This window comes from Malus domestica, chromosome 15 (genome assembly GCF_042453785.1).
Source record: "Malus domestica chromosome 15, GDT2T_hap1".
Classification (NCBI taxonomy): domain Eukaryota; kingdom Viridiplantae; phylum Streptophyta; class Magnoliopsida; order Rosales; family Rosaceae; genus Malus; species Malus domestica.
The window spans coordinates 25777110-25801951 of NC_091675.1; the positions used below are offsets into that span (position 1 = coordinate 25777110).

Genomic DNA, 24842 nt, shown 5'->3' on the forward strand with positions numbered 1-24842 from the left:
ATCGACGGTTGTCAACGTTCCTTTGATCATACTATTCCTATTTCCTTTTACTATAAAGCAAGTTAGTTTTGGTTCGAGATGTTGTCTAACGTTATCATTGTTTTTACACCATTCGATGACATCAATAATTTTTTATTCCTACGATGATGTCCTGTCGATCATGTAACTATGCGTTGATGTTGCACGATCGAGCATCATGAAGTGAATCGTCCTATCTGCTACCTCCAATCTACGGTTATTACCCTTACTTGGAAAACCTAATGACACCTCTCCATGGAGACCTTGGTAATGATTCAAGGTTTATCGACCATCTCACTTAGTGTACTATCCATCAGTCCATGAAGGCTATACCTTGAACCATTTAGATGAATTCTTCATTCTCGAATCTTTCAGACTCTTGGACATTCTGGTCCACATCGACGCTATTTGAAATCTCAATTTCATCTCCTGGTACTAAAAGATGTTTTAGTCAAACTTGGGTCACTCTTTTGTTCTTCATATCATTTCTAAAGTAGACAAATTGTCCAGGAGAACCACCTAGAAGTTGAAGTTTTTAATTGAGTTATCAGTCCTTGAATCACCCAATCAGCACCTTATCGAGCGAATCTTCACCACTGGTGATTTAATATTCCTGAAACTACCATTGTAACGAATTTTGTGAATTTTAGGTAGAGGGGAAAAATCTAAATTTTCGTTCGTCAGTTTCCATTAGATTATCATTCAACCTCGTAAACTTCTTAAATTTTTTCACTTGAAATGAGCTAAGACTCTGGTGGCGGTGATCGATAGAGTATATCGATGCATACGATTACACCATCACATACCACCCAGATTGTACAAGCGTAGTGGCTAAGTCCCTCAGTAGAAAAACACATCAATACCCGAATATTCTTCAATCAGTTCTATCTCCACCTTGTGCAAAACTCTAGAATACTTTTGTGACATGACTCTCAATTAGCAGGAAACTGAGTTAGCCAGATTTTCAAATTTGACCATTTCAAGTTATTGCTTTCCAATCAAGTTAGGTATTCATACGTATTCGAGCATCAGAGTTGCATATTCAATCCAGACATTTGGTACTCTAGATTTAATGGGCTAGTTTTGACCCTTAAATTCTTGAGTGTTCTTGTAGCCTTCTTGACATGGTTTCTCACTAAATTTGTGAAGAATTCACAAGGGATCGACTCGGCTAAAATGTGCGCCCAGTTTTATATCGATTGGGAACATTAGGAGCATAACATTTTTGCACGCTTACCAGACTTTCCAGGAAGAATTCCAAGTGATCTTGAGGATTAAGCCATCTTCAAGTAAATAATTGGTGAAGGTAACTCAAGGTCCTAAGCCCAGTGATTGTGGGGCTAGTTTATGTGAATGGTTTGAAGCAGCAACCGTCATCTGAAGTAAGTGGTTAGAGTGATAGTTCTTCTAATATAGGTTTTGAATTTTGTACCTCTCAACCTGGAGAGTGAACATCACGATTAGTCACAAAAGAAATGTTTTGCAACAAGTGTTCATCTTTACGCATCTTCTAACTACTTCATTCTAGGACCTTATTGTTTGTGTGTGCGTGGATGTTGAAACACTTATTGCAGCTCTGATTGGTGCGCTTTGGAGTAGTGCGGCAACGCAATCGAGGCGTGAATAGGACGATCTAGGCACATTCTCATATTGAAAAGCAAAATGGTATTATGCCATCCTCAGGACTCAGGAACTTCTCATTTGCTTATCGAGACAACGATAAGTTATCGACATTGTAAGCTGCAGACTGTAATATCAATGGCTTAATTGTAAGCAAGTCGGCAAGTCGGCTCGTCTACGGCAGGAGCTATTAGTTAGCTACAATTAGGACTTGACTCAAGACACACCCATTCTCAGAGTACGTGACATGAAAAGGGTTTGGGCAAGGTCCATTTTCACCCTTGGTTTTGATTTTCAGTACAAATATTTTAAACTACATTATTTTATATATATATGTATATATGTATTTTTGCGTTTACAAATTTTAGGTGGGTGACTTCCACTTTCGGTTTTAAACTCAGTACAAGTATTTGAATCGTACATTTTTATATATCTATTTTTGATGTCATCTTATTATATCTTTTTTACTTTATGTTATTACATAATAATATGTATTTTCAATTTATATTTTTATACGAGTATTGTATGCACTATTGAGGAAGGAAGAAGGTATGAGCTTGGAGGCATGAAAAAGGAATCATTGCAATCCAATTGCGATGGAATGACATTCTCTTTTATGCAGCCATTCTAACTTGATTTCTCCCTCGTGTGTGTGTGTGTATATATATATATGTTCTCTCTATTTTCAAGTATTTTACACTTAGAAAGTTATTTCGAATTTTGGGGATGAAATTTTCTTAAGAGGGTAGATTATAACGACCCGTCCCAAAAAATTACGATTTTTATAATTTTAAAATGTGAAATTACAAAATGCCCTTTAAGGTAAATGCATTGACTTTTGTTGACCACCTTGTCGTGTCACGTAAGATCCGTTTTGTTGACATGCAAACAAAAAGTAATTTGGAGTTGTAATGAAAAAGTTATAAACAAACAAAGTTGAGGGCAAAATGATGATTTGACCACAAATCTGGAAGGCTCCAAATTTTTTGGAGCATTAGTCTTGTGCCACGTGCGTGGCTGTGATGGAAAGAAGATTAGAGAAATGAAGGGGCGATGATGCCCAATCGGGAAGGAGAAGAGAAAGACTAACCAATTAGAAGAGAGAATAGGAAAGGGATGAAGAGAAAATAAAGGAATCCGGACCCTACTTCGATCCGTGACCCAACCCGATTACTACAAACACCCCGACACCTTTCACGGTGTTTCTCCGATGAATCATGTGGGAACCACCACCACCAATCAACTCAACATCGTCCCAGCTCCCATTCCTACCCAAACTTGACTGCTGTAGGTCACAATTTCACAACAAACGAACGTCATATTCTCCGGTGAGTTCGCGGGATGCACAACGACGATTAGCCAGGTCTGGAACAAAGCCCATGCATTGGTTGGGGCGTCGAAGTTTGTTTGGGATCGAATCAAGAACACCTTATTTCTAGCGTTTAAGTCAAATCAAGGCAGTTTTCAAGTGTTTCCTACCAGAATTGGACTTCGGCCCAGGTATGAAAATTGTTCCTCTCATTGAGCTCTACTTGTTCGTAAAATTTGGTAATTTTTAGAATAAGTCGAAAATTTGGGTTTCCATTCGCCGTAAACCACCGCCGTCCCGTGGCGGCTTGTGCGGCGACACGTGGGGGGAAACCTAAGGTCCCTTCTTAGGTTTTTCAACGTTTCGAATCCGAATTCGCTGTCTATTTTCCCAAATTCTATCATTAAGTAGAGTTTTACTAAATGGTCTCAAATTGTGCTTAGGTGCGTTAATAGGAAACAACACCATTCTCGCTAGTTCGAGCGGCTCCTACGCAATGGAATACTTGTGAGTGGACCCCTTCTTAACTTACATGTTTTTATAAAATATTAGCCTCGCATGCATTTCATATTTCATGATTTGAATATGTTTTATAATGTGTGTTACAGAATTCTATATTGGTGGTTTATGAAATATTTATGATTTATCGAATTTATGTTTTATTAAAGGTTTGAATTATTAGATTTGTGTATATGAATTTCTATGGATTTCAAATATGATTTATTTTGCGGGTTTACGGATATGAGATTCCATGGATTTATCAATATGATTTATTGTGGAGTTATGAAATAGTCTCTGAGCTTTTGAGCTTTGATGATTTGATATGAGATTTTTTAGATACGTTTTTTGTGCTTATCTAGCAGGTTATCATACAACACGGGTATTTAGATGTCTATGGTCATAGGACACAATTGAGGATGTTTATGTATATACCTCTTATCCGGCGTAACCCGGAGTCATACAGATTCACCTTCGAGTGATGGACCTTAGTTTCTTCACTAGCATAATACAGTGTTATACAGCTTCACCTTCGGGTGATTGACATGTATTGTCTTCAGGCGAATGAGGAGTTGATGATATACCCCTAGCTTCACTAGCCCGAGGCTAGTGTCGGTGTGTGATGTAATATGTATATGCTTATTCTCTGGCGTAACCCAGAGTCATACAGCTTCACCTTCGGGTGATGGACCCCCATTTCTTCACTGACGTAACCCGAAGTCGTACAGCTTCACCTTTGGGTGATAGGCCCACTGCATTTACATATATGTGTTATATCTTTTTCTCCGGTGTAACCCGAAGTCGTACAACTTCACATTCGGGTGATGGACCATGGTTTCTTCATTGGCGTAACCCAGTGTCGTAAAGCTTCACCTCTGGTGGTGGTTATGCATGTGGGCCACTATAATACCCCTAGTGAGTACAATGTTGATAAGAAAACTTATGATGTAGTATTATATGTTTTACCCCATTATCGAGCATTGTTTTACATGTACATGTTTTACGAACGTTTTCATTGCATGCTAGAGTTTTCAGAAAACTTATGATGTTGAATTACATGTGTTTTTCAAAACAGGAGGTTATTCTGTTCAGAAATAAAATGGTTTTCCTATTATTAGTATTAATATAAACTTTGGTCCACTCACCTTTTCTGTTCTTGCGCCCCCTCAGAAGTTAGAATTGAGGCGCATAACCCCGGCATCAGGGCACTTCCGCTTAGGCGTCTTCGAGTCTTCTAATTATATGACTCATTCCTTTGTTGTACTTTTTATTATAATTCATTCACATTATTCTTAAGTAGTTGTATGCTCTGAGCATGATTATACTTTGGTTTAATTCATTCCAATTATGTATTCTTAATTGTATGCATGTTTCAAATGGCTTCGTCACCCTAGGGTATCGGCTAGCACGTGCCAACCCTGATATTTGGGGATATTGGGGTTGGGGCGTGTCACCGTTAGACCCATGGGTATCATACTTCGGATTTATGATTTGAGAGTTTTTATTCTCACCTGATCTCAAGTAACTAGTGATTTAACGATTCTTTCAATCGATCTATGTAATCTTGCGAATCATGGTGAGCTCAGCTTCAAAGTACTTGAAGTTTGCTCATTACTTTGCAGTTGATCATACTTTAAATTTTTTAGTTCTGGTTTGCAAAAAACGTTTCTAGCTGAATTCTTCATGAGTATGTGTTTATAATTTCAACTTTTTTCAATAAGTAAAATATCATACTTTTTTCAAAAGCACTGGTTATTAACTATTTAATTACTCCAAATAGTAGATAGAGTAGATGGAGCCATGTAAAATGTCATATTACAAAGGTAAATGCCAGGATAAATGACATTGCACAAACAGCAACATGGTCTCTAGTCACTCTAGTTCGTAAGCATGGTCCAACATAAAATTCTTAAACTGCCAAACTAGGAACTAAAGCAACAACAAAATAACCAAAAAGAAAAGTAAGGAACAGTCCTAACAATCTTGCCAAGTCTATGGAAAAATATTTAGGCCATATAAAACTTTGTTTCCTTATATTGGTGTCGTAGAGTTGTCCCTGAGCAAGAACCCCAAGTACAATCACTCAGGTCATCGCTAAGATAAAGGATTAGTGGTATTAATTGTCTAATAAATGTTTGTCACATGTTTTAAAAGTACATTATTATTAGTGCCCAAAAAATTTCACCTATAAGCCCAATAATATCTTGAAGCCCAATCATTGCATGCACGTCGCAAACCAAGCTTAATTCATGCATAAAAAACAAAACGAAGGGTATTTAAGCTCACAATCATGCCACACTAATAAAATAATAGTTTATAAAATTGGACATTTGTAAAACACGTCAAGCCCATACAAATCATGCATATTTATCGTCCAAACCCTATAATAATGTTAATACGCGTATGTCCTGCCAAGCACACAACACACTTAAAGGGGTTTGCTGAGTGGATTATGGTGTGGATGGTTACATAAATTTATTGTGCATATGTAGAATTAGAATTGTGGAACATTTTGGGCTGCTTGGGAGCACAAAAATCTAAGCCTGTGATTTTAAGCTCCATGTAGGAAGGCTTGAGAGAGAACAGTCTTATCCTCCCCTTTTTCACTTATAAACCAAGACATTTAGGAAACAACCAACATCCCAAAGCTAAGCTGACTAAGTCAAAACAAGATCATGTTTTGACGTAGAGCCACATGCCACTTTAATGAGCAAAGAAAAAAACATTTCCTTTCCAAGCTCACACATGAAAACAAGAGAGAAAACATAAGGGATTGTTTCCAAAGATGAAGTCGTGTTGTGGGACTTGGTGCAGGAAGAAGGAGCCATGGGCAGCGTGTTCAACCTAGGCTTCCCGAAGCTACCAGCCCCTTGCAGTGCTATAACAAAGAAGAGCCCTATAGCTGCAACCATAGAAAAGAGAAGCGAAGACTTAGCAAAATAGGAGGAAGAGAGAAAACCAAAGGATTCCCTAATTAGAACTTAGAGGAATCCCTGCACCTATAAATTAAAAAGGCCAGTATGTTGGAGAAAAAACATCGACGATGAGAAGGACAAACTAGGGTAAGAACGCACCAAGTAAATGAAGCTACCTCTAAGTGTTGGAAACCTTAGTTTTTGTGCTTTAAGCTTTTACTTTATTCTGAGTCTTCCCGTAAACTTCCCTAGTCCTTACAAAAACTACCAAGTATTAGAAACCCTTGATTAGCAATCCACCAGGACGAATATTAATTATACAATACCAAAGATGATCCTACATTGGTGATAATCTGTCAGAACCACCGACGATTTTTCGTAAGCCACCAACAAGCACTCCTAACTAGAACCTGGAGGGGCGCAAAACAGAAAGTGTAAGTGGGCAAAAACAAAGCTTTTCAAAATCGTTCATTATCAAAAGTAAATAACCCATCGCCGTAAAACCTGTATAATTCCCAGAAAATAGTATGCACGATTATATCTCAAAATCATATTCAAAATAGCAAATCCACCGAATATATCATGTCAAATCTCAGAAAGAAATAAGTAAGCCTGGTGAAATAAATCAATATCAAATGGTTTGTACGACAGGCTAGGTGTAAATAAATATGTTCAAGTGCTACGATCACGTAAAGGCTGTGCGAAGTATCGCAAATCACCTACGAGTCAGAACCACCTAATGTGGTCTGTACGACAGGCTGGCACCTGCCTTGGATCCAAGGTGAGCGTGTGGTGTGGGAGGTGAACGATTACGTGAAGGCTAGGCCCTGCCTCGAGCAGAGCACTAACACCGAGGTGCAGGACAATGAGCTATAAATACATCTCAACACAATCATACTCACTACCATCAATATACTCACCTGAAGCTTACCTGAGCATCCACAACGTCAAGCAACAATATATATATAACCTACTAATGCATAATCAAACATAGAGCATTTGACATGGCATTTCAAATTATCAAATCTTTTAATTAAGTTTTCTGGGAAAAATACCAAGTGTGTACATATATATATATATACTGAAAACCAAAAGCCCACTCATTGATATGTGAAAGGGTTGTACCCCCGAGTCTGGCTTGACTGCACTCTTCCTCTGGATAGGTCTCACTTATATGCGAAACAAGTATTTAAACGTTATTTTAAGCACATAACCAAAACTAGGTATTAACTTCTCATACGTTGCTCAATTGAGGTATTTGAGTATACCAACGTGGCCTACTCAACCCCACAAACATCCCTATATTTTTAGAAAAAAATTTCGATGTCCCACGCGCTGGCCAAGGCACGGCCACACTCGCTGGCACGTGCATGGCACACCAAACGGAATCCCTAACGGCGTTAGGGAATATTCCGTTAAAAATCAGCATATACCATTAAATATACCTGACGCCGTTAAGAATATTCCGTCAAAATTGACGGAATATGTTCCTTCTCCTTCCTTGGTTCGCCACAGTCCGGCGCCGGTCACCCCTACAAATGCCGGATTCTGGAACATTTTCTACGCTTAATTTCTCACTCATTTCTCAACCAAAATCCTTGAAATTTGAACCAAAATGAAGCTTAGGACAAAGGGAACAAATTCTTACCCCCTTTAGGTCCTAAATCCACCGAAAAAAGTCAAGATAATCTGGCCACCCTGCAACTCACTAAACCCGAGTGTTTCTACGTAAAAACTACTCCAAAATTAACCCAAGGTACTAGAAAAGCAAGAATAAAACCTTTCTAAGTCTTAAAACTACCTGAAACCAATGCAATCACGACGAGTGAATAGTGCACCTCATCGGAGTTTTTAGTTCCAGAGGTTCCTGAAGCCCTCACGTCCAACCAAGGGTATAGTTGAGTTCATATGGTTACAAGGAAGGTGATGATGTGTTTACAAACTCGATCTTCACATGAAAAAGTAGATTTGAGAGATTGTTCGTACAATTGTATGGAAATGGAAGAAAACTCGAAAGGGAAGGAGAGAGAGAGGGTCAACGAGTTGATGTGTGTGTGTGAGTGTGTGGTCCAGGTTGCAGCCAACCAAAACAAGCAAAAACTTAGTTCTAATTGGGTCCAAACAATTAGGACTTAACATATTTGGTCCACATCCAAAAACTTAAACCACACAACACCACATAACGCTCAAGGGTAAAATAGACATTTCACGTCATCGCAAATACAATATTTCTTACTTCAAGACGGGCTATCACATATAATTAGCATGGGTACATCTAGCAAAATTAAAAATGGGTACAAATAAATTAAAAATATATGGGTACAAATACAAATAAAAGTTTAAAAAATATTGGCATAAAAAAGAATTAATATATGGGCACAAATAAAACTGAAAATAAAATTGGTACAAAATAAATAATAAAAAATAGGATTGCAAATTAAAAATGGGTACAAACTATAAATATATATATATATGAAAAAAAAAATTTAGCCATAAATATAAATATACCAACTGTAACATTTCTAATACTAAATGAATATATTTAGAAATAAAAAATATTTTATTATTAAAATAATTAATGACATCTATTAAAATCTAAGAATCTGATCAAAAATTGAAAATGAATAAGATTTTAATAAATGAAGTAGAAAAAATAAAAATGGAAACTTAATTTTTCGTATATTTAGTTATAACAACTTTTCTTTCTATGTTAATTATTTATTTTTTTTTTCACTTCAAAGGACCCAACTTTTGGGTCATGACTCATGAGAGCCCCAAATTGAAATATATATTGACTCAGGGTGACAATTTTACATGTTATACCGGTAAACATGTTCTTTTAAGGATACAATTCTCCTATATTGTTTTATTACTTTATTTGAAAACATTTTTTTTTTTTTTTACAACAAGCTAACGATATTTCTACTCTAAACTAGACGGATAAGGGATCCCTTCAAGAAATGACCAAGATTTAGCTAAAGCTAGATGCTGTCAAAATGTGACTGGAGACTGGTAGATTCTGCACTAAATAAAAGACCATTGTCACTTAGTTAGCCAAGCTAGTTCTGTTTATATATTGCAAAACGCCGATTAGAAACTTACAGACAAGCAAATGTAATCGAGTAATTCTCCGGTGTATGATGATCCAACTTCACTAGGTGGTAGATGAGCGTGCTGAGCAACTCCATAGATGAGCGCGTGTGGGACTAAATTCTGACTTTAATGCTGAACCCGACTCAAAGGCCAATGGATAGATTGGCAGATAGATTCGGGGATTAAGAGATAACGTCATGCTTGACATCATCCACACTAAACTCCCCATTTGTTTTATTTTAATAATAAAAAAACTTCGGGAAATTTTATTTACTTCAAAAAGCATACAACACGCTTTGAACTGTGCATCCTATTTTCTAACTTTTACATAATCGTTTTATCGTAGTAATGAATATCGTATTTATTTAAACAATGTATATAAATAATTAATAAAAAATAATAATGCTTATACATTTTAGTGCGCATTTGACCTTTACTGATCCTTCTATCCAAAATAATTTTATCAATATAACCACTAACGCTATCATTTTGAGATAAAATATCAACATAATCCAAAGAGAATTGTTATTAGCACTAAAAAAAATCTCATTTTACATTCCTCACAAGTATATTTTGTTTCTAATTATAGAAAGTTTGGAGTATAAAATGAAATTTTTGGAATGCTAATAACAATTTCCAATTCAAAAGAAATTAAAGAAAATTAAGTACACTGCAGCCTGCAAAGTGGAATAGGAAAAATGATTTTATATTTCTTTTATTTATGTTTTGTCATTTTAAATGTCAATTATTCTGTAAAAAAAATAATATAATACTTGAAATCAATAATTGGAAGGAGCTGGCTGGCTATATTGTAATCTGATACTAGGTAAGGGAAGAGACCACATGAACCGACCGCATTTTATAAAGGGTGATATGTTTGTTAACAACTTATCATAATATTTGTAATAACACCTAGATCCAACTTGAAAACTTATCATAATATTTGTCATAACAAATAGATCTAAGCAAGTGTTTAGACACGTTATCATACTTATCCTTATCTAATAATTAATCCAAAAAATTATAGAATGTGAGCATTCGACGTAAATTAATTGACAATTAAGTAGAGATGGTAGAATCGTTTCAACTACTATGTAAAACTTTCATAATGTATAATTAACACTGCCAACAACATTTCTAGGCTTTCACATTTAAGTGACTTTCACGTAATCAATTCAAGAGTTGTTTTTGTTAAGTTCTAGGTTGAAATAAGTTGCAACACGTTTATTGTCTGAGTTTGTAATTCCTATGGGAGGTAGTTTTAGTTTTGAATTAGGTTGATGTGTAAGTAAGTTTTACGATTTTTAGTATGAATCATTATGCATTAGTTTGTTGTGAAAGTTTTGAGTTTTAATTTTGTTTTATGTTGATGGTGCCTGATTTAACCTAATTTATTGGCTTAGTAGCGCTACCCTATATCATTATTGACTCTTTGAAGATTAGTTGTTGGAGAAAGACCTTGTATTATGCATGCTATTAATGTACGCCATCTTGCATTATAAATCAAATTTTCATTTTACTAAATAAAAATGCATCTATTAATAAATTACTTGACCGAATGTATTCAAATATTTGTTCATATATCAAGCTAAAACTCGAAAACTAGTGCTACATACAAAATTATTTTTTTGATCTAAACCAAGTTTTCTTGATTGTTCAATACTCACCTCTTATAATGTAATTTTAAGTTCAATTAAGGTAGATCTAGTTGTAAAAATTTCCAATATTTATTTACCAAAACCATATATTTTCTTTTTTTGGCATTCACCATAGGAGGAGGGAGGAGGAAACGGTGTGTGCGTGTCAGAGGGAAACAAATATCGTCTGCGGAGGGTACGGTACACGAGACGAGAGAGGTGAAAGAAGGTGGTCACGGGTCACGTCACAGCGCACAAGACAAAATTCCAAACAAGTCCAAACACAAAAAAATGCATAACCAAACACAATGAAAGGCATAAACACGTCAAATCCTCAATAATCCCATCCAAACCCTACAACCAAACACGACGATAAAGAGTATTGAGTCGTGTGCAGGTAATGAGTGGGTGCAAATGTGGCATTTGCAAAATGCAACCCTTCCCAATAATGGAAGTGGGACGAGGCTTTGAATTGAAGAGGTTGTTTTCCTCAAGTGCAAAACACTTGTACCTTCGTTTCTCAGCCCTTCACCATTCAAATTATCTTTTACCCTAAGGCTGCCTCTACAAAACCCTCCAGGCCCACCCCCTTTATCATCCTTAAACGTTTTCACTTTGTTTTAAACCTACGCTTCTACCATCCGTGCAATTTATCAGTAAGATTGTAACACCGTTATTTTAAATTATTGATCTTCTAATGTTATAACTATATTTTTCAAGTGATATTATGTCGTCTACTTATTTTATAATACATTGACTAATAATACCACGTTCATTTCACGCCCAAATATTTTTAAAGCTTTTATAGAAAGACTTGATTAGGAACTTCTTACAAATGCATAGTTTGTGTTAAAGAGTCTATAAGGACTTATGGGCTTGTTTAGAAGTGCTTTTAAACAGACTAAAAGCGCAACTAACACACGTTGACCTAGAATATCCACTTGGACACCTGAACCGAATTGTGCTAGCCGACACCTAGAAGATGACGAAACCATGAAGTGATGGTGATTTGGAAAGTGCTACTAATTTAAACCTAAAGTAACTAATTTTAGAGTGCAAATGTGAGCAGATCAACCCATTTCACACAAGTGATGTCCAAAGGGTAAGTAAATTGCAGTAAGATAATAGTAAGGACGTTTATACCGAAAGGAGAAGTCTCCTACTTCACAACTTTTACCAGCAATCCTCATCGTCAGAAAACCATTGCCACTAAAATCCAGGAGTGGCAAAAAATAAGGGTGAATAGCCCTAAATTTTTGTAAAACCTTTTTGGAAAATGTAACCCCTCGCTGTAAAACAATTATATAATTTCACAAAAATATTATAATAATAGTATGTAATAGGTACCCTGCAGAATAAAAGTGATTTTTGGAAGAAGCACCAGATATGTGCTTCTTGCAGGAAGCATTTAAAGTGTTTTTCCAGTATCCACTTAGATTTTTACTAAGAATTGGTTTCAAAAATATTTTCACCAAAAGCACTTTCAATCGTTTCAAAAAACATCATGTATTCATTAGCGAGCGCATATCACTCATCTTGTCAAGTGACAAGGAAAGTGCCCACAAATTGTTTCTCCTTTTTCACACCATTGGATTGTCCCCCAATTTTTTTTTCTTTTGATTACTAAGGTCTAATCACAACTCTAATTTTGCAAAGTTGGGTGGTTGGCATATGTGGAAATTAGTTCATATCACAATTTTTAATAATTGTTAGATATGCAATACCATATAAACATACAGAAAAAAAATGACTAGTAGTAGACAAACATGGAGTTTTCTCCTTTTGTCCCCTTGTATTGTTTTTTGTCTTGGTAAAAAAAACAAAACAAGATGATACCCACCACAACTCCCAAATAGCAATTTCCAAGCCCAATTGAGGATGTACCAATTGGGTCTCGAATTTTACCTTATTGTACAAAAACCTTGTACAATATGCATGGTTTTGGTATCCACTCACTCTTATAGAACATGGCCTTCATTAAATGTGGATTATCAACGAAGGAACTCAGATTGATGATTCTAAACTTGATTTTTAATCTAATATTGGGCTTACTTAAATAAACAAACACAAAAGATAGATGTAAAGTGAAGAGAATGCCATTGAGAGAGCAAAGGCATATTTGTTAAATGTAGACATGTTATTGCTATCAAACTACTACCAAGATTTAGTAATGAACTCATTTAAGTATATGGTTACTGTATATAATTCTAATGAATTTTAAGGTGCCTTAACTATAACATATTCTTGACATAAGTTTACGTGGACCCGCATTTAAAAATAATTATATATATCTTCACCTACCAAAAATTTTCTTTACCAAGACAATTTACTATATGGAAATTGCTATGTGTCACAATTTCCTTTTATCTTTTCTTGGTACCAGATTTTTCTTATACATATAGTGCGAAAAAATGTCTGACTCCAAGTTATTAAAAAAATGATGAGCGTTACCTTAGTATTAATCAGTTCTATGACGAAAAGATGTTACGTGCAACAATTGTTAATCGTGCACATGATGGCTTGCATTTATTTGTTTCAAACTCATTTTAACAAACGAAAACATGGTAATGATCATGATATTCCTATGTACATCACAATTTAAGTAATAATCATATATGACATGGTTTCACTTCACTGCCTTACCAAGAAAAGATAAAAGGAGAACAAAATATGAAATACCTAACTTGATAGTTTGGTGTATTTTTATATTTTCTGAAACCTGTACTTTCGACTATAAGCCTATAAAAATGGCCAAGCCCTTATGGGCTGGTTCGAATTTGGCCCCATTTTTAGAGTTGTGAGCAGTCCAGCTCAATTGCAGGGCAATACTATATTTGGCCCATTTTCTAATGACTAGGGTTTGGGCCTTCTATACTACTCTTTGGGTCGGCTCGTGGCCCAGATCTAAGAATGGTGGCAAATTTGGCCCGATGTAACTAATAGATTTGGTGTGGACTTATTTATATATACTTCTATAAATAATTGTTATAGTTAATATTTCATATTGTGTGATTGTGTAAATCATTTGTAGATTTAGTTATACTCTGGTTGGATGAAAAAAATTAAGATTATTAAGAAATTTTATAATGATGGAATTTTATTTTCTAACCTTTGTGAATTTTCTTATTTGGTTAACCTAAAAGAATACGAATTTTGAAGGGAATTTGTTTTTTTAAACTCTCCTATAAAAATTTAGAAATGACACCTATTTTTAGGGCTGGTTTGGTATGGGATACTGAACTAAAACTAGTATCTCGAATCTCAAACAAAAAAATTTCGGGATGAGAATTTGAACATCAATCTCGAACCGAAATTTCAGTATTCCTGAATTTTGGGAATCACGAAATGTTTTCAGTATTTTGGCACAAATCGAGACTCAATTTTGATTTTGGATTTTTGGGCTTAAACTTGACATATTAGGCTTTTGTACTGAAATTTAGCCTTTTAGATTGAAATTGTTAGCCCAACGTCATATAAATTAAAATTTGAGCCCCTTACTTCAGACATACCATTTTGTGCAATCATAGATTCATAGCCCTAATTGAAATATGAAATTACGAATTTTTCTTCAAATGTATTCTATTATCATGCTTGCAACAAATATAAAATTTGTTAAATAACAAACCCAAAAGCAAAAAAATAAGTTACAAGCCAAAGTTTCAAAATAAAATAAGTTAAGTTACAAACCAAAAGCAAAAAGAAAAACTTAATGTAAGTTCATGAAGATTGTTGGGCCCTTCCTCTTGTTGACGATTGTGGTTGCTCCCTTACCGTGCTTATTGTTGTTGATTGTTGACCTCTTCCTCTTCTTGTTGGTTTAACTCTTCCCTTTGATGGTGATGGTTGAGCCCTTCCACTTAATATGGGTGCTTGTGGAGGTAGTGATTGATTTTAACGTTGTTGAACTTCAACTTAAGGTGGTCGAGGAGGTGAAGGTGTTATTTCATTTCCTTGTGTTGTATTCTCCCCACCTCCCAAATTAGTCATGCCTAAACTAATAAACCACAAATCATTTATATTGAATTATAAAAATAGATAATGAATATTAAGAAAATAAAAGGGGAAATTAAATTCTTTACTTACTTTTTTCTAAGCGTTCAAGTTCCTTGTAAAAAATGAATTCGTCGAGTGTAGGCTCCTTGTAGAAACAAAATTCATTCCCCCTAAGCTAATCACTAGTACACACTAAAGCCTCAACCATTTTAGGCATTAAGGAAGCTCTAAAAGGATCAACAACTCTCTCACCAAGACTAAAGGCATTCTCACCAAAAACTGTGCCACTAGAAAGAGAAAATACTTCCTTAGCAACTTTACTAAGAGTTGGATATGTACTACTATTTCCTTTCCACCAATCCAAAAGATTGAAACCCTCAAATGTTAGGCTTTGATATGGATCATTAAAGTACATATCCACTTCATTAGCTATCTCATTTTGTTGTGCCGCCACCCTCTTTTGTTGGATCTTCCTTGTCATCCTTTTAGCAACATCAATATCCACCACACCCTTCCATCATCTACTACAACACTTAATTTTTGCTCCACATTTGAAGTAGCACCGCCATTACTACTACTACTACTAAGGATGGCTCCCACCTTATATGCATCATGCAACTCGGTTACATTGCTTTTAACCTTTGCTTTCACCTCCCTTATTTTGTCCCATCCATAGCCGAGATGTTCTAGATTTGTCTCCAACATTTCGAATTTGAACCTTGGGTCAAGTGCTTGGGCTACAAAGAGAATAGAGTTCACATTTTCAATGTCACCCCAATATTTGTCAAACTTGAGTTTCGTTGAGGTAGCTACACTTTGCAAAGTGACATTAGAGGTGTTTAAAATTTGTTCATCTATCTCCACTTGCAAAGCAATATCCGTGCTAAGTATTAAGTGTGACGTTGGAGCAAGGGTTGCACTCAAGATCAAGGTGGCATCATAAAACTTTTTGAGAAAGTGAGCAAAACTCACTGACCTCTCCCAACCATCCACCCCTGGAGGACCCACTCACTTGGCCTTTGTTGTCACTACAACCTCTTTCAAGACCTCCTCTTTAAAGTAAGCGATAAAAGTGCCACACTCAAAGACCATCCTAAAGAACACTTCTTTAAACTTGAAAGCACTATTAGGCATTTCATAGGTGACATTTTACCTTGGCATCTTATCAAGTCTCAATAAGACACAATATTCCCTAAAAGACTCCAACCTTACAGGGCATGATCGATTGAGACAATGTCATCTTGGAGTCCCTATTTTATGAAGACTTACACGCATGGAACGTGTCCATCATTACAATTGTGTTTCGATTAAATAACAATATTATATGTAAGTTTCTCTTCACATGATATTACATGTAATTGATTCGGACTATGATTCTCTCTTCTCTCTTTTTTCCCTCCCTTTCTCTTCCCTCCTATTGGACGGTCACGGTTAAACCATATCAACATCTTATATTAATTTTATATAGAAAGATAAAAACAAAATAAAGAATGTAAAAGAAAATGAGTGAAGGGGATAGAAAAAGAATGAGAAAAAATTCTAGTCCAATTGATTTGGAACGACAAATTATAATAAACCTATTTAATGTAAGTTGCTCTATTGCTAATTTGCAACACACATAGCTCCCCTCTCGACCTCACAGGAAAACTAATGAAAATGGTTTGAAAACTTTGAGTTTTAATGATAAGGACAAAATAAAGGGTAAAGTGAATAGTACCAGGATTGACTTTTTAGTGTAAAAATGTAATTTTTCGTTAAAGTAAACAGTACCGAATATTTTTCATTAAAGTTTCCTAAAATCATAATGTGACATGCACACAACCTAGTCAGCTCAGTCAAATTAGTTTTGAAATCCGTTATTATTTAACATGTAGCGCGGTCCCGATCACCAGGGCGGTTGCAGAAATAAAATGTATATAAATCTCCGCAGAAAACCCAAAACAAATTGCCAACACCACCTCTAGTAGTCAGTCCACTGTATTTGTATACATCCCAATCCATCATCCATGGCCTCGATTTTCGTTCCAAAACCTCCGCTCCTCCCTCTCTCTGCGTCTTCCGCTTCTGCTCCGGCCAATCGGCTGCAGTGCTTGCCGCTGCTATCTCGTCCGGGTCGGAGGCTCTTCCCGATTTACGTCGCCGCTTCGGGTCTTCGGAGGTCCTTCAATGTCGCCGCCGGCGCCACCTTCATGCCTAATTCCGTACCGGTATCTTCTTCTTCTCCGTTATGCAATTCGAATTTGTATCTGATTAATTTGATCAAATTTTGTAATATGTTAGGGTGACTGATTCCTCTGTAAATGGTGAAAGGATGAAATTTGGAAAATGTGACTGCTGTCAAACCTGCTTGCTTCTTCATCTAATTAATTTCATCCGAATTTGTTCACTGCATTTGTGTGATTAGAACTGGATAATTTGTGATCGGAATTGCCGCTGCTCGATAATGTTGTGCAGGAGAAAACTGGAGTTTTCACGGTTGGCGATTTTATGACGAGAAGAGAGGATTTGCACGTGGTGAAGCCTACAACGACTGTGGATGAAGGTATTTGTTGTATTTGTATGAGATGACACCTCGTCGCGTGTAATACTTGTTTTTTTTTTTTAGATTTTTCATTTATTCTGATGGATCGGCTTTGTGCCTACAGCTATAGAGCTTCTTGTCGAAAACAGAATCACTGGTTTTCCGGTGATCGACGATGACTGGAAATTGGTAGGTGTCGAAAACAGAATCACGTTTTGTCGACCTCTTCATCCGGTGCATAAATGATTATATGATTTAGGTCTCCATGTAATATCTATTCATTTAAAATTCCAGAACCTTACTTTGCAAATGATTTCCAATTTGTGACGTTTGAACATATGTGGCAAAATATTTTCTTACTTAAGCTGCATTTTTGCCAGTCTGATTATATGTGAGGATTAGGGATTCACATAGGACGTTCAGGATTCGAAATCCGAGGGTCTAGACTAACGACAGACCAGAAAACCATTATAGGGGTACATTGCTGTTAATCATACCCCTGATTTAGGATTCTGTTATGACCTTAAAGGTCAAGAGCGCACATACCTGCTTTGTTCGTTTCGAAACATATCTAGCTGAGAACAACAGTATGTAATTACTTGTTGCAATTAAGCAAGGGAAACATGCAGATGTCTATCTCACACCCTCCATGGAATTTCCTGAGTTTTCCGATATTATTTTATGGAAACAAACAATTCTCCTTTTTCTTTTCTTCTAGAAGTTTTAACCATCGTCTTTGTTGCTTCAGTTTCTGTTTTCTTTTTCTCTTTCCTTTTGGCATCTGATGTGAACTTAATGTAGTTACATTGTGCAACTGATATATAATGGTACTTTGTCGATGCAGATCGGTCTTGTCTCAGACTATGACTTGTTAGCACTGGACACTATCTCAGGTGACTAAATATGTTCATTGATATCTTAGGTATTCATTTTTGTTTCTTTATGGAATTGTGCCTTGTATTTCACAGCCGTCTTTTCTCTCATTTTCACCTTCATTTGATTCAGTTTCATACTTGATAGTGCTAGGCCACCCCTTGAAAAAGGGTAATCTGAATCTTGTGAACTAAGATTGTTTGACAAAGTTATTTGTTTAGCAGAGAAGCTTTGTTTTGGCTGGTATTGAAGTATAGATTAGTTTGAGGAAATTGAAGTATACGTTATTTATTTGTTTTTCAACATTGATGCTAATTAACATATGATGATATTTTTTTTCCATAAAAGGGAGCAAACATGGAGATGAGGATGTTGAGGGAGATGAGTGGTATAAAGATACTGAGTATATAATCGAAAACAAAAATTCTTGTCACACATCCCAACAAGTATGTGATTAGGATCCACGTAACCAACCTCAAAAAGTTGGTATTACGGTTAAGTTTAATATACAGAAACATACATGCAAATCATACTGTACTGGCTTTGGAAGTATAGAATTTATTTTAACTTTTGTTGAGGAAAAAGGGATTTTAAAGAAGTGAATCAATATTGTGCAGATAAAAAATGGAGTGTTGGGCATGAATCATGTATTAATACAAATCTCTTGGAAAGGGTCAAAATGTTACTTTTACCCGTATGATTTGTATATCAAATTTACATGAGATGCAAACGTTTGTCGAACTTCTTTTACAGCCTATCTTGAACCTTGCCAGAATAAGGAATTCTCTGCTTCCTTTCAGTTTCATCTGAGTTCGCATTACTATCTAGAACTGCCTTGCCCTTAGAATTCAATTGATTTGGTAGGGAAAGATTTGGATTTTCATACAGATACCAGTCCAACCAAATTAAATTTGATTTGTCAAGGATTCAATGTAATTTTCTCTCACACTTTCTATCGTTCCAAAAGTAGCCGTGAATCCCCTATTGTTTCTGCACTGTTATCTTCATTCTCCACAGAGTTCCCTCTGGGGCCTTCAGTAACCAAATGGTTTCCATTTTTGTCATTTAAATTGCATGAATTTTGCTTGGATTATTGCGTCTACATGATGTCAAAGACGTAAGAACATATGGCTAGTGATGTGTTGGGGCCACATTCATTTGTTTCCTCTGTTTTAATTAAACAAAAGTAAATCAACTTAATTATTCAATTTAATTTCAAACAGATTACATGAATTGAAAATGAATTCTGCTAAAGTTTATTTGATTGAATTCAATTTATTTATAGATAGAAGTGCTTACAAACAATGTGATAGGTTTTGGTTGAAATCCCCTCTTTATGTCAAGGTGCTATGAAGCTCTATGATCAAGTTGGTCATCTCTTACATAGTTGATAATGCAAATCATTTGAATATTTCACCTCATAGGTAGCGGAAGAACTGACAACAGCATGTTTCCAGAAGTTGACAGCAGTTGGAAAGTATGTGAGAAGTTGTTTTAGATACTTCCATCTTGCCTAGATCTATTTAAATTAGTTCTAGTAGAATTAGCATATAATCTCAGTAATGGGGATGGATTTGAGGGGGTTTAAGAGTTTCTTAGACCCGTATATCCCAATAATTGACAAGAGGTATAGTGCTTTTGGCTCCATGGAATTTCAAATCGCTGCATGGCGACAAAAGCATCTTTGAGTCTGACCAGGACCTTTCCTTTTTTGCAACAACTAATTTGTTTGTCTTGCTAAAGTGCTTATATAATTGCAAATGTGGTTGCAGACTTTTAACGAGGTACAGAACTTGCTCAGTAAAACCAATGGTCGGGTGGTGGGTGATGTGATGACACCAGCCCCAGTTGTTGTTAGTGAAACGACTAATCTTGGGGATGTTGCTAGGTATTCTACTATTTCCCATTTCCGGATCCCATTATTGGTCTAGCTGAAAACTAACTATTAACTTGGGTTATCTAATGTCAGATTATTGCTGGAGACAAAATATCGCAGACTTCCAGTTGTAAATGAAAGCGGCAAGCTGGTAACGATGCATTATTCTTCTCTCAATACGTGTCTTTCTCTGTCGTTGTAATGCTCTTTCTGCGGTATCTCTGAAATGCCGTTGTTCTTTATCCGAAGATAGGAATTATTACAAGAGGAAACATCATACGAGCTGCCCTTCAAATGAAACATGCTAGTGAATTGAAAACATAACACCAAGACAAGCAGGGATCAAAGTCATTTCCAGATGTTTATGTGCTGCAATCATAGACGAAATTGAAGGAATTGGTCTGCTTTATAGGTAGCAATTTCGACAAAATGTCTGTATAATTTGGCAATGAGATTGTATTAATAATGAATTAAGCGGGAATAGAAAGAAAATAATGTGGGACCCTACAAGTCCACATTGTCTAACGGCTGGAAATCTCTCATGCACTTGAGCGCGACTGATCTTCACAACAACTTAGTCCGGATGCTGTCGTGTCTCGTTGCGGATTTACTTGGTCTGTGTGAGTGTCGTTAGCCATCTTATCGATAACCGGTGTTTGTTGAGCGTATACCATGGGATTGATTCATGATTAATTGCCAAATTCGCGGTACCAGTTGTTAAACAACATAGTTGAAATGTGGAGGTTGTGGAAGTTACCCAATGACTATAAGATTGCCCCGATCGTTCTTTATTCGGCTTCAATTATTGAGCAACTAATCCTTATGAAAAAAACACATGTATCGTAGACAAAATGGTTATCACACTGCAGCCAATCAAATCTTCCAGGGTAAAGAGGTAAATAAGGTAAAAGAAAAAGGTAACTGTTTGTTTTGGTTGGGATTAGAAGTTAGAAGTAGGTCACCTTAAAAGACGGAAGAGGATCTTCAACGGATACATTTTGTGAGAATTCTAGAGATCTTTACATTTTAATCGTTTATTATACATTGTACGGTTAGTTTTTGTGTGTTTAATTTTAAATAGAAAAAAATCAAATGATTTATAACTGCACGATATACGATGAATGGTTAAGATGTAGAGATCTTTAGGATTCGGATGGAATCCAATTCCCCTAAAAGACATCTACAGCATTGAGATTTGAGAAAGTTGACAATAATTAACTACTCAATTTAGCATAATAAATAAACACTGAATTCTCCGCTAATCGTGGATTAATCCTTGCCCTTTACCAAAAAGTGGCAAGAAATGGTTTTTAAGTTCTAAACAAACCGTGGCTTACAGCTCATGCATTGGTCACCAGCCAAATTGAGTGTTTATAGCTAACCTCTATGCTTTCAACAATGTTAGGATCAGTTGCGCGCACGTGTTGGTTTAAACTCGAATCCAGCAAAGCAGGGATGACCAGCATCAACGCATGTGCATGTAATCAGCAAACGCTCATGCGCATGTAATCAGCAAACGCTCATGCGCAACTGAACTTAACACTCATTTTAACACGCGAACGTATTGATCATATTTGGATCCAACTCCAAGCAAAGACGGTCAGAATCAACATGCATGTAAACAACCACACCTACCATTCCTCTTCAACACGCGCGCATGCCACGCTCACGTGTATGCGATTGATCCAGACACAACTCTCCAACACAAGCACACGATCCTAGCACTCTCTTATGCCTGCCGAAGGGGGATCATAGAGCCTTAACAATAGTGCCATTTGACCTCACAAATAGAATCTAAGACTGAGAGTGAGACACCGATAGGGGGACAAAACCGATAAAGGGCACTGTGCGCCCCATTTGCCGTCTTGCTCCTCCGTCATCCAAAACCCCAGTACGACCACCACCACCCATATATCAACCACACTTAATCAGCAACAGTGCACAGAACCGAAAAATACCTAACTCTTTCAAATCCCAATTGCTTTCTAGTAGTTATAACTTTAGTGGTTAGCCTGGCCCCTCTTGTGTCCCCCCCTCCCCCTCCAACTGTAGGACCCCTTCTTGTTCTTACCAAACTGACAAGTAAAAACAATTCCCTCCTCTTTCTTTCTTTCTTTCTTTCTTTCTTTCTTTCTTTTTCCTCTTCCTCTTAAATCCACCCTTTTTCTTCCATTTTTTGCCCTCCTCCTTCACCTCCCACATTTGCTAGCTCACCACCATATTACCACTTATATAAGAGGAAAGTTTTAATACAAAGCGATACATGAGGAAATCGAACTCGGAGTCTGCTCCTAACCAGCTGAGCTACCAGACGAACCATTTCCATATAAGAGGAAACGTTAATTTACCCAAAATTAAAAGGAGTAAATACAGAGAAAAAGGGGGAAATAAGCTAATTTAGTAGCATAATTTACATCTTATATCACCTTTTAATAAAGGCCCAAAATTTCTGAACCAAAAAAAAAGTTGAAAAAAAAAAAAAAGATGCAGTAGGCGAAATTCTAATATCCAGGACCAGGACGAAAGCTTCATCATTGCTTCAGCAGTCACACACCTCCCCTGCGCACGTTAGCAAAAGCCACCCCTCAATTTTTAAAAATCAAAAGAGATTTAAGACAACCTTTCTCTGTTTTGCTCTCACTAATTCCACTCACCTTCCGAGTTCTCCGGGTCGGGCATCTTGTTCAAGTCGACCCGATCCACGAATCCGGCGACGCAAGGTTTAATCTCAGCGCCGTCTCCGTTCCCCCCGGCCGAACCGCGGTGGTTTCGCATAGCGGTCTCGACCGCGTCGACCCGGGCACCGACCTCGGTGGCCCGTTTGCGTATTGAGGCCGCCGACATGTCGCCGCACCCGCAGCCGCCGCCTTCGACCGCCAAAGCCTCTGGAAAATTGAGCCGCGCCGATGGACCCCTCAAGTAAAAAACAGCCGTATCGTACGCCCGGGCGGCGGCGACGGGAGTGGAGTAGGAGCCGAGCCAAATTCTGGAGCGCTTGTTGGGTTCTCGAATCTCGGCCACCCACTTTCCCCACTTCCTCATCCTTATCCCCTTGTATGGCTTGTCGTTCTCCACCGCTCTCTTCCTGTTCGCCGTGTCTCCGCCGCACTCCATCTTCTTCCTCTTCAATTCTCCTCCTTCAATTGTTGTTCGGTCTGAGAGTGCAAGAGGAGGGCTCTGCTTTCTGGAGGAGAGAGAGAGAGGTGGGAGGAGGGGTTTTGCATGCTACTTGGCCACTAAGGTTGTCGTCTGGGTAGGCTTCCACGTCTCTGAAACCCAACAAAAGAAAACATTTTTAAATCCCCAAAATAAATCCAAATTCACCGACGCAACAAATCCCACCGAATTTTTTTTTTTTTTTTGGGTTTTTGGGGTGTTTTGTGCCTAATTAAGAAGTGGTGTTGATGTCCCTTAGTATTACAGTCTAGTGTGAGATGTCTTAGGTTCGATTTTTATTAAAAGTGAATTTGAACCATATTATTGCTTGGTCATTGTGAGGTTAAGCCCACCTCCTCTCCTTTAGGGTATATAATTTCATTTTTTTTAGTACATCGATATTTTTATAGTAGGAGGAGGGGGAGTTCAGCTAAGCTACATAGTGGCAACCTAATTTGGTATCGAATACGTCATCCATGAGATTCGAACATAAAACCTCTCACTTCTAAGTGAAGGGGAATATCACCAGACCATAGTATTGAGTTGCAGATAATTTCGTTTGTTCCAAAAAACAAAATTGGTGTTGGTTAGACTCAGAGGACCCTGTCCTAAGGGCACTTCAGAGATGGGGGATGCTTTATTTTCCTCTTTGCATCTCTGAGGTCCTATATGTTTTTCAAAAAATGAGTTCGGGTTTTATACAATTTAGATGTATAAGTGGTCCCTTACCACAGTAATGAAAAGATGTTGAGCTTTTGTATGACAGTGTGCGTTAAAATTCTATCGGTGACTAATCTAACATTTAATTTAACAAAACTTATCATTTGACAAAAAAATAAATGTAATGGGCGGTGGAGGTAGAAGAGGTAGTGATGGGAGCTGTCTGTTTGTGTGGACAACTCAAGTCAAGTGGAATTCAAAGGTTGTGAAAAAAAATTAATTGTATTTTCTTGTTTATAGTGAGGAAAAAGTGGTTTATTCTTTTGTTTGTGATTAAACTAGACTTTTTTTTTTATGTACTAATGTTGTAAATTATATATTAAAAGAACTTCTTTTAATAAAAAAAAATGGAATTCAATGTACACTAAAACGGAATCGGATCCTCTCCTGAGCTTAAGAGGCTGAGCCTTCTAAGCAAATCACATGGGTCGTTTAAATTTGATCAAACGGCTGCTATTATTATAACTTTTAGGAAGGCTCCCTATTTGTAGCCATTAAATCAAATTTCAACTGCTCGGATCATTTGCTTAAGAGGCTCAGCCTCCTAAGCTCAGAAGGGGATCCGGTTCCCACTAAAATGTCGATAAAGAGCACTAAACTAGAGTTCATATAC

General features: G+C 36.8%; 2 protein-coding genes across 2 annotated transcripts; one reads left to right on the forward strand and one right to left on the reverse strand.

Annotated features, from left to right (window-relative positions):
- Window positions 1-16907: 16907 nt before the first annotated feature.
- LOC103416016 (CBS domain-containing protein CBSX1, chloroplastic-like) lies at window positions 16908-20878 on the forward strand. The gene is made up of 8 exons (XM_008354286.4): window positions 16908-17290; window positions 17538-17625; window positions 17729-17793; window positions 18449-18497; window positions 19902-19954; window positions 20250-20365; window positions 20447-20504; window positions 20603-20878. Exons 1-8 carry the CDS (start codon window positions 17090-17092, stop codon window positions 20675-20677), a joined length of 705 nt encoding a protein of 234 aa, XP_008352508.3. The 5' UTR covers window positions 16908-17089; the 3' UTR covers window positions 20678-20878.
- A 1780-nt stretch (window positions 20879-22658) lies between these two features.
- Window positions 22659-23634, reverse strand: LOC103416017 (ethylene-responsive transcription factor ERF008). Its single transcript, XM_008354287.4, has 2 exons — window positions 23008-23634; window positions 22659-22912 (listed from the first exon to the last, which is right to left on the reverse strand). The coding sequence occupies exons 1-2, from the start codon at window positions 23465-23467 to the stop codon at window positions 22893-22895; spliced, it is 480 nt and encodes a 159-aa protein (XP_008352509.1). The 5' UTR covers window positions 23468-23634; the 3' UTR covers window positions 22659-22892.
- Between the last annotated feature and the right edge of the window lie 1208 nt (window positions 23635-24842).

Bases quoted from the DNA above. Each gene is read 5' to 3' on its own strand.
- LOC103416016 (XM_008354286.4), top strand. From the start codon at position 17,090: ATGGCCTCGATTTTCGTTCCAAAACCTCCGCTCCTCCCTCTCTCTGCG. The intron at 17,626-17,728 runs GTATTTGTTGTA...TTGTGCCTACAG, and splicing joins TACAACGACTGTGGATGAAG to CTATAGAGCTTCTTGTCGAA. The intron at 20,505-20,602 runs GTAACGATGCAT...CTTTATCCGAAG, and splicing joins TAAATGAAAGCGGCAAGCTG to ATAGGAATTATTACAAGAGG.
- LOC103416017 (XM_008354287.4), bottom strand. From the start codon at position 23,467: ATGGAGTGCGGCGGAGACACGGCGAACAGGAAGAGAGCGGTGGAGAAC. The intron at 22,913-23,007 runs GTGAGTGGAATT...TAACGTGCGCAG, and splicing joins CGACCCGGAGAACTCGGAAG to GGGAGGTGTGTGACTGCTGA.